This window comes from Erpetoichthys calabaricus, chromosome 6 (assembly GCF_900747795.2).
Source record: "Erpetoichthys calabaricus chromosome 6, fErpCal1.3, whole genome shotgun sequence".
Lineage (NCBI taxonomy): Eukaryota > Metazoa > Chordata > Cladistia > Polypteriformes > Polypteridae > Erpetoichthys > Erpetoichthys calabaricus.
In genome coordinates this window covers 197,896,419-197,912,080 of record NC_041399.2, presented here as the reverse complement: position 1 = coordinate 197,912,080, position 15,662 = coordinate 197,896,419, and the positions used below count along the sequence as shown (strand labels likewise).

Here is a 15,662-nt window from a genome sequence, read left to right as displayed (position 1 = left end):
CTTGTACAAATTCCAGAACTTCTGGTATAAGAGATGAGGGGATGACTACTTGATATATTGGATCTGTGGCAGGAGGAAGTTGTACTTTATGGCAGAGAAGGTTGTTATGGATAGTGAGGCTCCAGTTGCGTTGGGGGTGTGGGTTCGAATCCCATCGCTTCCACCAAATGTAACAAGATTTCTTTTCTAAGGTGGATGGAATCCTTTTTAGGAACAAAAAGAACTGGATGGATGCAGATTTCTGTTTAAAAAAAAATAAAAACGCATGTGGCAGCGCCAAATCAACACAAAAACAATCTTGCTTCTTCTCACATATCTTCCCAGATCTTGAATGCTTAGCTTTATAAACACTATTTTCTAACACATTACAACTTAACAGGGAAATGGACATTGCAATTCTAAATGTAGGTATATTCCTATCCCCATTGTATTTAATAAACATTTACCCCTCTAATTTAATCCTTAAGAGAGAACATAACTTTACATTCTCATTCATTTAGAGTTCATTTAGTTATTCTGGTTAAGCAAACAGATTTTAGGATGTCTGAGAGGGAAATGGAGTACCTGCAGAAAACCCAGAAAGAAACAAAGAGAAGATGTAAACTCCAAAGAAGTGAGAGAAAGGATGGTGTTTTGGATTGAGCCACCTGTGGCTGTGGAGGAGCAGTGCTGTGTGCCACGTTTGTTTAAAATAATTTTAAAAGGGCAACACTCCTATTTTCTGTCTTCTGATGTTAAATGACAGCCCAATAAATTCAAATAACCCTGAAGTCCTTTAAATGACTGAGGCAGCAGATGAGGTTGTAGAGAAAATATAAGGGTAGCTGATAACATAGCATAGCACTTGAACATAACAGAAGGAAGAGGACATTTAAAGTCTTTTTTGCATGTTTAAAATTAGGATAACACAGCTGTGCACCACCGTGCTTTCTACATACAGTACATAGTTTGTGTTCTACATGTTAATGTGGGGATGCCAGTGCTGTCTCACAGTTCTCATTAAAGGTGACTGTAAATTGCACTTGTGTGAGTGAGTAGGGATTTGTGTGCCCTGAACTAACCTATCGGCGTCTGGATCCCATCATGGTTACATTGCTGTACCCTTTGTATGTTATGAAACAGTTTTGTAGGCAAACAAAATGGATGGCTGGGTTTGAAGTTGTCTTATAGTGACATAAGTTCAGGTTTCTTCTAATTTAATTTGAGGTTATTGTTTTCTTGTTTAAATATGTTTTGTTATGTTAGGGCCATAGGGTGAGCGTATTCTTCTCTTTATACTCTTTTATTCTTCTCTTTATACTCTTTATTATGAAGACCTTGATGTAGATTCTTTGGATGACCCCATTCATCTCTTTATACTCTACATTATGCAGACCTTAAGAAAATGCCCATCAAACACCAGCTATAGCCCTCATATGTTACATTACCTTTTATGTCTATGACCTTAGGAGAGAAGACAGAGTACTAGAACAGGCAGCAGAAAGTTACAAATTTATATATGTATTATAGATGATAAACATTATTATAACTGCAATAATAATAATAATTCATTACATTTATATAGCGCTTTTCTCAGTAGATAGATAGATAGATAGATAGATAGATAGATAGATAGATAGATAGATAGATAGATAGATAGATAGATAGATAGATAGATAGATAGATAGATAGATAGATAGATAGATAGATAGATAGATACTTTATTAATCCCAAGGGGAAATTCACATACTCCAGCAGCAGCATACTGATACAAAAAAACAATATTAAATTAAAGGGTAATAAAAATGTAGGTAAAAACAGACAATAACTTTATATAATGTTAACGTTTAACCCCCCGGGTGGAATTGAAGAGTCGCATAATTTGGGGGAGGAACAATCTCCTCAGTCTGTCAGTGGAGCAGGACAGTGACAGCAGTCTGTCGCTGAAGCTGCTCTTCTGTCTGGAGAGGACGCTGTTTAGTGGATGCAGTGGATTCTCCATAATTGACAGGAGCCTGCTGAGCGCCCGTCGTTCTGCCACAGATGTCAAACTGTCCAGCTCCATGCCTACAATAGAGACTGCCTTCCTCACCAGTTTATCCAGGCGTGAGGTGTCCTTCTTCTTATTGCTGCCTCCCCAGCACACCACCGCATAGAAGGGGGTGCTCGCCACAACCGTCTGGTAGAACATCTGCAGCATCTTATTGCAGATGTTGAAGGATGCCAGTCTTCTAAGGCAGTGGTCCCCAACCTTTTTGACAGCAAGGACCACTTTATTAGATGCAAATTTTTCCACGGACCGGTGGGGCGGTGGGTTGGTTGGGGGGGCAGTTTTATACACAATTTACATAACATTTCCATTATTATTAAAGTTATTAAGCAGTTCGCATACGTTTGCAATCTGAGATTTTTCTTCTTTTTTTGCATATAACAAAGACATATGCTTTACATTTGCCAATCCAACAGATTGCACATCACAAACATTAACACTGCAATCTTTTTTTCGTGTCTGCCATTTCTATAGGAGGGTGACAATGAGTTAAATTCCAATGGATGTTTTTCAAATGTTGACAAGCAATAAGCAAAAGGAATCACTGAAAACCACTACGAGGAAAGTTCGAAGAAAGAGATTGTTTTACAATGTTTCTGAGCTGCGACCACAGATCTAACTGCTCTGTGGATGATTCGTTCAAGCATTTCAAGGTCACTTCGTTGTAATGAAAGCATCTGTTGAATGTACTTCGTAGTAACGTGATTTCTATAGACTCATGTCATATGGGGAAACTGTCGGGACCATAAAAATACTTTCTTGTAATAGTCTCTCACTTCGGTCTCTCTCCTCTCTCTGCACCGCTGCAAAGCCCCGCCCGCCAAGTGTTCTGAAAAGTCTGAGTGAGTCGCCGTTGCCGGCAGTTCTCTCGCGGCCCAGCTGTCAGACGGCTGCGGACCGGTAGTGGACTGGGGGTTGGGGACCCCTGTTCTAAGGAAGTATAGCCGGCTCTGTCCTCTCTTGCACAGAGAATCAGTATTGGTAGCCCAGTCCAATTTATCATCCAGCTGCACTCCCAGGTATTTATAGGTCTGTACCCTCTGCACACAGTCACCTCTGATGATCACGGGGTCCAGGAGGGGCCTGGGCCTCCTAAAATCCACCACCAGCTCCTTGGTTTTGCTGGTGTTCAGGTGTAGGTGGTTTGAGTCGCACCATTTAAAAAAGTCCTTGATGAGGTTCCTATACTCCTCCTGCCCACTCCTGATGCAGCCTACGATAGCAGTGTCAGTACTCAAAGTGCTATCCACACAGGGAGGAACCGGGAAGCGAACCCACAATCTTCCACAGTCTCCTTACTGCAAAGCAGCAGCACTACCACTGCGCCACCTGTGCAAATATTCTGTGCAAACAATCCAAACTGATAGTGCTAGATGTGTAGTTTTGAGTGGCACATAAACGTATAGTTGCTCTCGATTTCCTCTGGTCATCTGTCTTCAGATAACAATTTGGTCTGCTCTCTTCAGGTCATCATCTGCATTGGGCCAAGCAGCCTATGTGAAAGTGGCCACCAAGAGAGATGGTTTTCTCAAGATGAAAAATGGCAGTGAGAGAGACAGGCACACAGGGCTGGCCCTAACATACAGTCCAACTAGGTAGTCACCTAGGGAAGAAAGGTTTTCAGGGTGTGGCATCTTGTTAAGTATATTAGACAAAGCTGTTGGCATTTGGGGGGGTGGAGGGTGAATTCAGATGATCTTTGGCATCCAGCACCTGTTTTTCCCTGCTGCCACTGCCACTTACCTCCCTTTGTGTATCTTCAAGACTTAATGGTTTGGGTGTGACATTTTCACTTTTGCCTAGGGCAGCATTAAAGTTAGAGCCGGCTCTGCAGGCAAAACGACAAAATGTATGCCAGTCCTTTGGTTTACTGCCACACATCATGGACTAATGGGGAGCTGTTGCACAGAGTGACTCTCCTGACTCAGTTCTCCAATAGCCAATGGGATACAATTACTCACTATTTTATACCAGTTCTTGTTTAAGCATGGCCCCATGCCATCTCTAGGCTATCCTTGTTGCCCTTTCATCTGATGCTAGCTGGCCAGTTTCAAAGGTTAACGTGTCCCTTCGTGGTAGAATGGCTCATAGAATGTCCTTGTAAAACTGGTTACAAGTAGATTGATGAACGCCTCCAACACCTCTAACCACCAATTACATTGAAAAAGCAGCAGTTCTTATCAGAATTTCTTAAAGTTCTTATCAGTGACAGCATTTCCAAAATTTTGGGGAGTTTACAGTAACCTACAACATTCATAGAAAGTTGTTTCTTTCTTTAAGTCACTAATGGATTTTTAAATGACAATATACAAACAATTATCAAACTATTAATTGTTAATCTACATTACAAAATGATAAAATGGTGTTTACAACTTGCTACATTGTGATTTCTTTGTGTTGAATATTAAGTTTTGGGTTTTTTTTTGCTTTTAGATGTAATCAGAGCACAGTGTTTGGACACCACATTGTCCTGGCTATTTTATTGTAGTGTTACATTTAAAATATTTTACTTTCAACCTGAACACCTTAGAGTTTGTCCGTACAATGTAGTCCTCTTAACATACTCCTTTAATTCCTAGGTGCGGCTTTCGCTGTGGGTACTTGGAAACTATCAACATTGATCCAGAAGCCATTACACAGTTGAGAATCCTAATAACGAGCAGCTCCTTTCCATCCATCAGTGGGCAGATTGTTCTGGATATCTTAATGAAACCCCCACAACCGGGAGAGCCATCATATGAGATCTTCAATAAGGTAGAGTGATCACATACAAACTCACTCATCTGGAGTGAAAAATGACCTCATCTCCACTAGTTGAATAGTTTAGACAGTGCAGAGAGAAGTCAATGCATAGCAGTGGAATGGTGTGCTCACATAAACCCCAGCATGGAGGAATGCATGAGATAAATTAGAAGGCTTTGACAAATGGATGTCAATGTAAGAGTATTCAGTTTCATTCATGCTCAGAGCTATGTAACACAGGTAAAATGTAATTATAAACTTTACTAATGATTGATTACTGTAATGCATGCACATAAAAATATAGATCTGATAAAAAAAGAGTAAATATGGCCAGTTTCAAACAGAATGACATGAAAGTATCTTAACGATATATGAACTTTCATATTAGGATTGAATTATTACCAGATGACACTGGAGTGCAGGAAAACAGAAATTCTAGTCAGCAGCATCACTAGAGAAAATAATCTTCTGGGCAGTCCACTGTCTGACAGAGTCACAGTCCTGGAGACATTGCTTCTAGGAATTCTACAAGAGTAGTCTGTGCTGGGCACCCTAATAAGATGACAGATTTATTTTCATCCTTGGATTATATAATTATTCATGGTACGATTCATGTCAGGATCTGCCAGGAAAACTCCATTGAATATCGTCAGAATGGATTCAGCTGCATTTGCTAGTACATGGCTCTGTCTCTGTCTCTCTCCCTCTCTCTGTCTTTCTCTGTCTGTGTTTCTCTTTCCCTTTTCACTGTGGTGCTCTTGGCCCTCCAGCAATTTTTTTCTCCAGCTTCTATGAGAATACAGTTATCCCTCCTCCATCGCGGGGGTTGCGTTCCAGAGCCACCCGCGAAATAAGAAAATCCGCGAAGTAGAAACCATATGTTTATATGGTTATTTTTATATTGTCATGCTTGGGTCACAGATTTGCGCAGAAACACAGGAGGTTGTAGAGAGACAGGAACGTTATTCAAACACTGCAAACAAACATTTGTCTCTTTTTCAAAAGTTTAAACTGTGCTCCATGACAAGACAGAGATGACAGTTCTGTCTCACAATTAAAAGAATGCAAACATATCTTCCTCTTCAAAGGAGTGCGCGTCAGGAGCAGAGCCTGTCAGAGAGAGATAGGAAAGCAAACAAATCAATAGGGCTGTTTGGCTTTTATGTATGCGAAGCACCGCGGCACAAAGCTGTTGAAGGCGGCAGCTCACACCCCCTCCGTCAGGAGCAGAGAAAGAGAGAGAGAGACAGACAGAGTTTGTTTTTCAATCAAAAATCAGTACGTGCCCTTCGAGCTTTTAAGTATGCGAAGCACCGTGCAGCATGTCGTTTCAGGAAGCAGCTGCACAGAAGGTAGCAACGTGAAGATAATCTTTCAACATTTTTAGACGAGCGTCCGTATTGTCTAGGTGTGCGAACAGCCCCCCTGCTCACACCCCCTACGTCAGGATCAGAGAAAGTCAGCGCAAGAGAGAGTAAAGTGAGTTGGGTAGCTTCTCAGCCATCTGCCAATAGCGTCCCTTGTATAAAATCAACTGGGCAAACCAACTGAGGAAGCATGTACCAGAAATTAAAAGACCCATTGTCCGCAGAAATCCGCGAACCAGCAAAAAATCCGCAATATATATTTAAATATGCTTACATATAAAATCCGCGAAGGAGTGAAGCCGTGAAAGGCGAAGCGCGATATAGCGAGGGATTACTGTATGCAGACATTTAGAGAGGAGAAACTTAAGAAGGTCTGTGTCTGGATCCTCTCAATAACCTTGTCAGCCGCTTCATTAATATCTCCCATTTGTGTAAAACATTTAAATTGAGATAGAGCACCAGCTTTAATAATTCAATATCAAAGCCCACCCTACATACCTCTTTAAAATCACTATGCTTACCGTTCAATGTGCCATCACATTCTTTTTGATAAAACATTTCAGTAGCTCAAAATTATGTCATAAGAGTGGCACATGCCTTCAAGGACACTTCTAAAAATTATCCATACATTTTCAAATCTGCTTAAAGGAATGCTCCACCCAAAAATGATATTTTATTTTTTATATGTTTCTTACCCTATTTAGTTTGCAGTGATGGCCAAGAAAAAAAAATCTCACATTTTTATGAAAAATGACAGAAAAACATTTATGGTATAATAGAATGTATATACAATGACAAACAGTGTGACAAACATTCATGGAAGAAAGAAAAAAAATCCTTATGTGCCTCATAATCCATATGTCTGTAATCCAGATTTATGATGCGAACATTTAAAACGTGTGTATTTTTTGATAAAATACAGTATTTTTAATACTAACTTCCAGAAAAAAATCAACATGCAACATAAAGAGGAAAGGCACATTCCCATAATACTGAGGTCTTGAAGGGAGCTCTTGCTCCTCATTCATTGGTCAAAAGTTCTGTCTTCACTTCAAAAGCACAGAATTATGGGAATGCATCTTTCCTGTTTATGCTGTATGTTGATTTTTGCAGAAGTAAAGTATTACAGATATTTTAACAGAAAATGCAAGTGCTTTGCATGTTTTGAGAATATGACTAAATAAAGGGGAAATTTTAATGCGAAATGAGTAACTTGAGATTTTCTTTTTCTTTTCTCCATGGATGTATTTCACATTATTTGCTGTTATGCAACATTGGCCACCATAACATGACATTATATCATAAACATTTTTTCTGTATTCTCATATTTTCATGTATTTTCATCACTACAAATGACATGATGTAAGTAACAAATTAAAAAATGCATATCATTATTGGGTGGAGTATACCTTTAATCCAGCTCAAGGTCATGGGAAACTATCACTTCTTCTAGCAGTATCCCATAGGACAATTTTATGGCTCAAAGGTTGATCTTTGATGGCTCATCGGACATGAAAGAGATTCTCATTTATGATTTATTTAACAATCAACTTTGTCATAGATGTTTCTACTAAAATTATTTAAGAGAAATAGCTTCAGACAAAAAGAAGGCATGAGATATAATTGAAGCGAAATGAGTCAGAATTGAGAATTTGGTTTGAAAAGCGTGAGGTATCTTTCTAGTCTTTGTTTAATCTCTTTTAAGACTTCATAATTTTTACCTGCTGTTGGACAGATGCCTTTATCCAAGGTGACTTACAGCATCTGAGATAAGATTAGTTACCAGTACATTCCTTTGGTTTTTCCAGTTGGAGCACAGGCAGATGAAGTGACTTGTTCGTGGTCACACTGTGTTGGTAGGAATACTTAAACCCACAACCTCTGGGTGCAAAATCCAATGATTTAACCACAAATCCACACTGCCTGCCTTTTCTTCTAGAATGAATATGACATAATTAGAGCACAGCAATGTAGATTAGAGCAACTAATATTATTCAAAAGCAAGGAATGAAGTTTTGTAATCACAGTAAAGAGTTGTATTATGTCCACAAACAACTGTCTGTACATTTTATCATATATTGTTGAGCACACAATGCAAATACTTTCAAATTACAAAAAAAAAATGTCAAAATACTAGTTGGCAAATCTGAGCCCATTGTATGACTTTGCTGAGATCTCTGCTAAAACTCTGAGACACTTGTGAGAACACTGGGGGTATTTTTTTCTCAGGTGAAGAAACTGAGAAGCATGAGGTAAAAGAAGATGTCTCCATTTTATTTCTTTCTGATCTCATTGTTGTCTAGAAGAAATCAAAAAGATATTAAGAGATACTTTTTTTGGTTTTTCATTCCTATGGATTGGACCTTAGATAGAAACCAGTTTTTCTCCAGTCCACAAACACACATTTAAAATGGACAAATTTAGAGTCACTAATAATTGAACACATATGTCTATTACAGAAAAACCACAGAATCATAAAAAAAACACAAAGGAAGAAATTCCTATCAGACAAAGACCTAGAAGAAAATTTCACCCAGGAGCTAGATCGAATCAACACTAACTACTGCACCACCTGTAGAAATTAAAAGAATGGAAATCAAAATGGCATTCCCTACCCAAAATGTTGTGGGAATCTGAGAATAACTATTATATCTTGTGGTGGAAGAGGAAGGCCTCATCTTATTTCAAAATCTTTTGCAGGAGAAAACCTTCATCATGAACACTTTAGCCCGCAACTCCAAACTGGCTGTGCAGACAATAAACGCTCTTCCTGGTTTGAGGTGCAATCCAATTCAAGCTTCCATGTTCTGCTACACTCGGCTAGAGCTACCCAGCAAAGCACTGGAGCAGTGTAAGGTGAGGAATTGACCAGACCTAATGGACATTATGTGTTAACATCTATGTCTTCTCACACAAAATATCAGGAGAGCAGGAGTCACAGGTTTTCCAGTAGGTGATACTGAATTTTTTAAATGATCTTCCAACATCATACGATTTAGCCATTTTGTCATCTGCCTGGATAGGAAGCTCTGACAAGTGCCAAACTGTCAAACTCCTCAACCCACAACATATTGTATAATGCAGTCATACCGTCATTTGTGCCATCTTGGTAGACTACCAGTCATCGGCAGTCACATAAATGTAGATACAGCATATGTAACATCATCATGACCAATTAGTTTGCCATTGGTCTTAGTAAGCTGCAGTGACTGCATTCTTAGATATTCTCCTTATCAGCTATGAAAAACTATTTTTACCTTTCCACATCATGAAAAAGTACTTATCTGTCTGACTATCTGCATTATTGCCTTATATTTCATGCCAAATTTGGTCATATTTGTTTTGTTATAGGTGTACATAAAGAGAGTTCAAGCTCAGTAAAACAAATGACAGTAACCGTGAAATCTATAGGTGTCTCTGTGAAGCTTAGTGGCACCATCAAGCCATTACCATTTTGTGTATTGTTTTTCATGGACAGTATAATATTGTAACCCCCATCATATTACCATAATCAAAGACCAGAGTAAGAACTTTGCATAAACAATAAAAGAAAAATTCAGGATTGCTCTGGACAAAAGCTCCTCGATATTTCAAAGAAATTGTAGACTTTTGAGTGGATGATTTATGCTAGAATTGAGATTATCACTTAGTATCAATGTTATTTCTTTAATTGTTCATACTCATATTCTTTAGTGAAACAACAACTACAGTATTTCCTGACCACTCTCATTTTGTCACAAATCCTATGATACTTCTCTAAAGCTTCAATTAAAATGCATATAATTTTTACTATTAAGTTTTTCCAAGTGAAAATGTCAGATTCCTACTTACCCCCTTCCGATGACCAGACTCCTTCACCACATCCCAGCTTCTTTTCCTACTGCCACCGTAACCCTTCTGAAACTACTTCCAGGTGTGCTCTGGAATTAGTGTAGAATACCTGAAGCTGTATGTCTAGAGCTCCCTCTGGTGGTCTCAGGTGCTCCTAAACCTCAGAGCTCAAAACATCTTAAAAAAGGTCGATCAAGTCAACCAAGGGTCTACTTTCTTCAGTAGCCAAGATTTCTGAATTTCAGATTAGTTTTTGTTTTCATGATGAATTGGAGACATTGTAAATATTTACCATTATGCCACATTTCATCTTTGTTTTGTTATGGGTGCATTCATTTTACATAGAGTCCAGCTCTAGACCTCCAGAGCTCTCATCTGTTCACAAGCCAATCAAATTGCACACATCAGATGACTTCCAGCAGCTTTTCAACTATACATCAGTGGCATTGCACAGTACACCCAATCATTTGTGTCTTTTGAAACATGCACATTTTATAAGTAATGATCACGACTATTCAGTAGCCATGTCTTGCAGTGGACATGCTGTGTAGTAGGACTGTCTACCATGTAATGCTGCTGTCTGCAGTCACAACTCCTCGGAATTTACACTCAGTAAATCATTTGAGATAAACATGCAATTCGAAGAGCGGTTTAGCAGAGCTTCTGAATCTCTAAGCTCCAGGAGTCTGTAACTAGACCCTTCTCCATTTCAGAGCAAAGGCATCAGGTGTTTCCTAGGTGGTTGTTCCCAGAATTCCCCAGAATGTGCAACATGCAGTATGTCATCAAAGTGACGGATATAAGAGCACCCCTGATGTTCGTTGGTATCTGAGTTAGATGGATAACTCCTGTCTAGCGTGCAAATTGAATTCTTGAGCACTGTCTTCCTGGTTAACCAAAATTGATTCTGTTAATGTCTTTGAGTTTTTTTTTTGGTAAACTGTATTAATCCCATTGACCTTTGGGGGCCAGCTGACAACAGATAGGTTTGACTTTCAGTATTGACCTTGGCTTGTTTCTGACTGTGTTCATCTCTGAGTCCTTAATAAACATCCTTTCTCACCCCAACAGTACAGAATACACAAATAACACAGATGAACCCCGATTCTACCATCTTAGGCCAGATTTATACTTCACGAGATGCGATGCATGTGCTTTACTGTTTATACAAGCATGCGTACTTTACGTAAATCTGGAAGAATCCACCAGGTGGCAGTGCGAGATATTATCACAGTAAAAACAGGTTCGGCTTCGCTGTGTTCTGAATTGCCTGGAACACCCATTAAATTCAGATGACACCTTACCGCAATATCTCTGAAAAGGATGTTTACTGATTACATCCATCAGTCCAGGGATGTAGCCATTCCAGCTAGTATTGGGCATGATGCAGAAACAAACCCTGGACGAGGCATCAGCTCATCGCAAGGTGAATACGAGCACTCGCATACACTGGCATCATTTTGGTGGCACCAAATCTGCATATCTTTGGAAGGAAACCGGAGCACAGTGTGGAAACCCAGCAGGAAAACATGTAAACTCCAGGCAGGGAATACCAGGGACGTGACCCCTGCAAGACAGCAGTGCTATTGCTTTGCCACCGTGTCACCCCCATGTGTGTAATTATTAACAATATTTATTATTTAAACAAAATTAACGATTTATCTGTAAAATGTAACATACATACTTTAATGCAGTTCATCATGAAAGTGATATCAAGTATAAATCTAAGGATTCTAAATGTGCAGAGAGTTGGCATATCATACATTTAATTTGTTCTGTGTGATGATCTATTGCAGGAGGAAGCCCCAGAAGCTCGTAGCGATTAACAACTGGGATGACATTTACGACGGTCTGCTTTAATGATAAAGTAAACTACTAAGCCGAAATTTCCACTTTAATCACAAAATACACCTTTTCACCACGTCCTTAATTTTTTTTTCTCTGTGGCTCAAATACAACGCCATAAATTATGTTGCTGTTGTGAAGTTGCAAAAAAAAAAAAGACGACATAAAAGATGGTATGTGAGACTTTTCAAATGTTTCGTGTCATTACGATCGGGAATATGCAACGGTTGAATATAAAAGCACCACGAATACATTTGTATGTCGATATTTTGCTTAACCACATCAAATCATTCATCAAACATCAAAGCATGCACGTCGATCCTGTAGGATCCACAAAGCGGCTTTCTGTCACATGCAGATAGTAAACAGAGACTATGACGTCACATTCCAACTTTTATCACACTGCGCCCCCCGACATTTTGCTGGTACTGCAACTGGCACACGCATCGCTTTAATTTCTGAAGACCTGCTCAGAGGACGTGCCAAATGAATGCTGGGAACGTGTGGCAGCCATGATGAGTGCGCGTCCGCGTTCTGAACGTGAAGTATAAACGAGCCCTTATAGATTTTGAAACCTCTGACTCATCAGTAGTCATTTCCTCTTTTTTGTTCTGAAATCTTCTGGACATTTTTTTTGGTCCTGTATCCATTTGGTATCACCCTCTGCTTGTCTAAGCCTTGGTCACCTTGTACCTTAGTGTTATACCTACCAGTGAACTCAGAACAAACATGATAATTGTGTTAGATGTTTGAATACTTCAGTTAGTGTTTGGACCTGCTTTACACCAGATGTACACTATAATAAACTCTGGCCCTCCAAATCAGATTATAGATATTGGCAAAATGGGTCTACAGTCACATCATCCATCCATCCATCCATTACCCAACCCGCTGAATCCGAACACAGGGTCACGGGGGTCTGCTGGAGCCAATCCCAGCCAACACAGGGCACAAGGCAGGGAACCAATCCCGGGCAGGGTGCCAACCCACCACAGGACACACACAAACACACCCACACACCAAGCACACACTAGGGCCAATTTAGAATCGCCAATCCACCTAACCTGCGTGTCTTTGGACTGTGGGAGGAAACCAGAGCACCCGGAGGAAACCCACGCAGACACGGGGAGAACATGCAAACTCCACGCAGGGAGGACCTGGGAAGCGAACCCAGGTCCCCAGGTCTCCCAACTGCGAGGCAGCAGCGCTACCCACTGCGCCACCGTGCCGCCCCAGTCACATCATGCCATGATCAAAGAAAATTTATCCAACAAAATGAAAAAAGTTGTTGATGAAGGATTTCAAAGTCACCTCTACGTTTTTGGATCTCCATGGCCTCGCAGTTTCAGCTATGTCGTCCAAATGAGCAATCTTTCTAGAAGTGACTATCCTACAAAAGTCGTGTCTGGGATCAAACTTACAGTCAAGTGTACAGAGAAGAGTGCACCCATATGAAATCAAGGCTTAGAATTAGCTTTCTATAACCCTATAAAGACAACTGGTAATCTGCAGGAGACTCCCATCCCCCAAGATAGGGTTAGTATTCATGATAAATGTAGGATCCATGGCTGAAAAACAACACAGAAAACTATACTCACATGAGTGCTCACCCCAGGTTTACCAAAATACAGCAGTATTTGTAATTGTGGAATATGAATTGGTCCTGTGTGATTGTGAGAACTGTGATGGACTGGCACCCAAAGGCTTGGCTCCTGCCTTGTAGCTGATCATGTTAGGCTATCCTCCACCCTGGATTAATATTTTCTAATGTCCATATTGTATAACTTTGGATTACTGTACAGTAGCATGCACACTGATGTAAAAGCAGAACTATTTGATTTTACATTGAGCAGTGTGCTGCTCTCTGTACATCAAGATTGGTATGTAAGTTTAGTTTTATTTTTTTTTTTTATATATCCACTGTAACAATTGAAAAACCTCAGAAAGCTAAAGTTAAGTTTTATTGTTTATCCCTCTCAGGCTCTGGATCTCTATCCCGGCTTATTTTACTGCATGCAGCTCCTAGAAGAGACTGGCATTGTCTTGGATCCTGGAACAGGATTTGGTGAAAATGATGGAAGAGACCACATCCGGTATATGAATAGGCCTGAGTGCTTTTGCTGTCTTGAGTTTCAAATTTATCCAAAAATAGTAGAGGCACTGGAGGCTGCTGAGAAATTCAGCAAGAGCTAATTAGCACAGAGAACACCTGTTACAAATTGAAGTTTTATTATAAACCGAGTAGCACTCTTTATTTCCATCCATCCATCCATCCATTTTCCAACCCGCTGAATCCGAACACAGGGTCACGGGGGTCTGCTGGAGCCAATCCCAGCCAACACAGGGCACAAGGAAGGAAATAATCCTGGGCAGGGTGCCAACCCACCGCAGACTCTTTATTTCATAACACTGAAATACTGTTCTCCTTAAAAGTTTACAAGAAATGAGACAAATATACTTTGTACAGTTGTATAAAATGATTTAAGAATACTCAAATTACCAGTTATTCACATGAACATGATGAACTGGCATCCTACATTTCAGTGTATGGGTGGCATAGTAGTGCAATGGCTAGTACTGCTGCTTTGTGGGTTTAGTGTCCTTGGTTCAAATACTGTGCTTGGATGTTACTTCTTTGAAGTGGGTCTCTTTTTTTGCTTTGTCTTTGTGTGTTTGTTTGCCTCAAGGTACTCTAGTTTTTCTCTTACATTTCCAAAGACATGCAGGTTTGGTTAGTTGGGATTCTAAATTGGCTCATGTATTGGTATGATTGTGTTTGTGTAGGTATGTGTGAGTGGTCACTGCAAATAGACTGACATGCTGTCCGGAGTTGTTTCCTGTCTTGGTCACTGTGCTTCTGGTACAGGCTCAAACCCTGGAAATCTTGCTTTGGATTAAGCAGATTTGGGAATCAGTCAGTCAGTCAGTCATTCTCTAACCTGCTATATCCTAACACAGAGTCACGGGGGGTCTGCTGGAGCCAATCCCAGCCAACACAGGGCGCAAGGCAGGAACAAAACCCAGGCAGGGCACCAGCCCACCACAGGGCACACACACACCCACACACCAAGCACACACAAGGGACAATTTAGGATCACCAATGCACCTAACCTGCATGTCTTTGGACTGTGGGAGGAAACCGGAGCGCCAGGAGGAAACCCACACAGACACGGGGAGAACATGCAAACTTCATGCAGGGAGGACCCGGGAAGTGAACCCAAGTCTCCTAACTGCGAGGCAGCAGCGCTACCACTGCGCCACCGTGCCACCCATTTGGGAATCACTGCTTCAATTTAAACAAATACTCCACCAAAAAATTATATATATATATATATATATATATATATATATATATATATATATATATATATATATATATATATATATATATATATAACTAACTCAATAGTAATTGATGACAGAGAAAAAAAGTTCATGTTTTCATGGAGAATGGAGATAGCAAAATAGAAAGGGCACCAATGGAGATCAATGCTGCATCACAGGAAATATTATAAAAAAAATGTGTGAAAAAATCTTACGTTACTTGTGTTATGTAAAAGACAAAGTCATCCTGTAGTATGCTCACAACGGGCAAAGCACATGCATTTTTTTTGCTAAAACATTGTAAAATAAATTCCTTCAAAACATCAGAGCAGTGCATGCACAAGAATGTGGATGTGGATTATGTAACGGATTAATCTTGGATTACAAGGAATTACTCTTTCCGCGAGACAATATCAGTCTTGCATTAAAACAAGACCTTCTCATTATTAAATTATTATCTAAATGACAAACTACATATTTTTGTAATAATATTTTTAAGTAATTTCTCAAGGCTGCCCTGACTT

The 15,662-nt window shown here is 39.9% G+C and overlaps 1 protein-coding gene across 5 annotated transcripts in view; it reads left to right on the top strand.

Annotated features, from left to right (window-relative positions):
* The window catches only part of LOC114653992 (alanine aminotransferase 2-like), a 493,749-nt gene that overhangs the window by 475,434 nt on the left and 2,653 nt on the right, over positions 1 to 15,662 (top strand). For 4 of the 5 annotated variants that reach the window (XM_051929000.1, XM_051928999.1, XM_051928998.1 and 1 more), the window contains 3 exons: positions 4,609 to 4,783; positions 8,839 to 8,994; positions 13,795 to 13,907. In XM_051929000.1, the coding sequence (XP_051784960.1) occupies positions 4,609 to 4,783; positions 8,839 to 8,994; positions 13,795 to 13,907 (444 nt within the window). The remainder of the gene's footprint in view (positions 1 to 4,608; positions 4,784 to 8,838; positions 8,995 to 13,794; positions 13,908 to 15,662) is intronic. The other variant, XM_051929001.1, reaches the window with a different exon arrangement.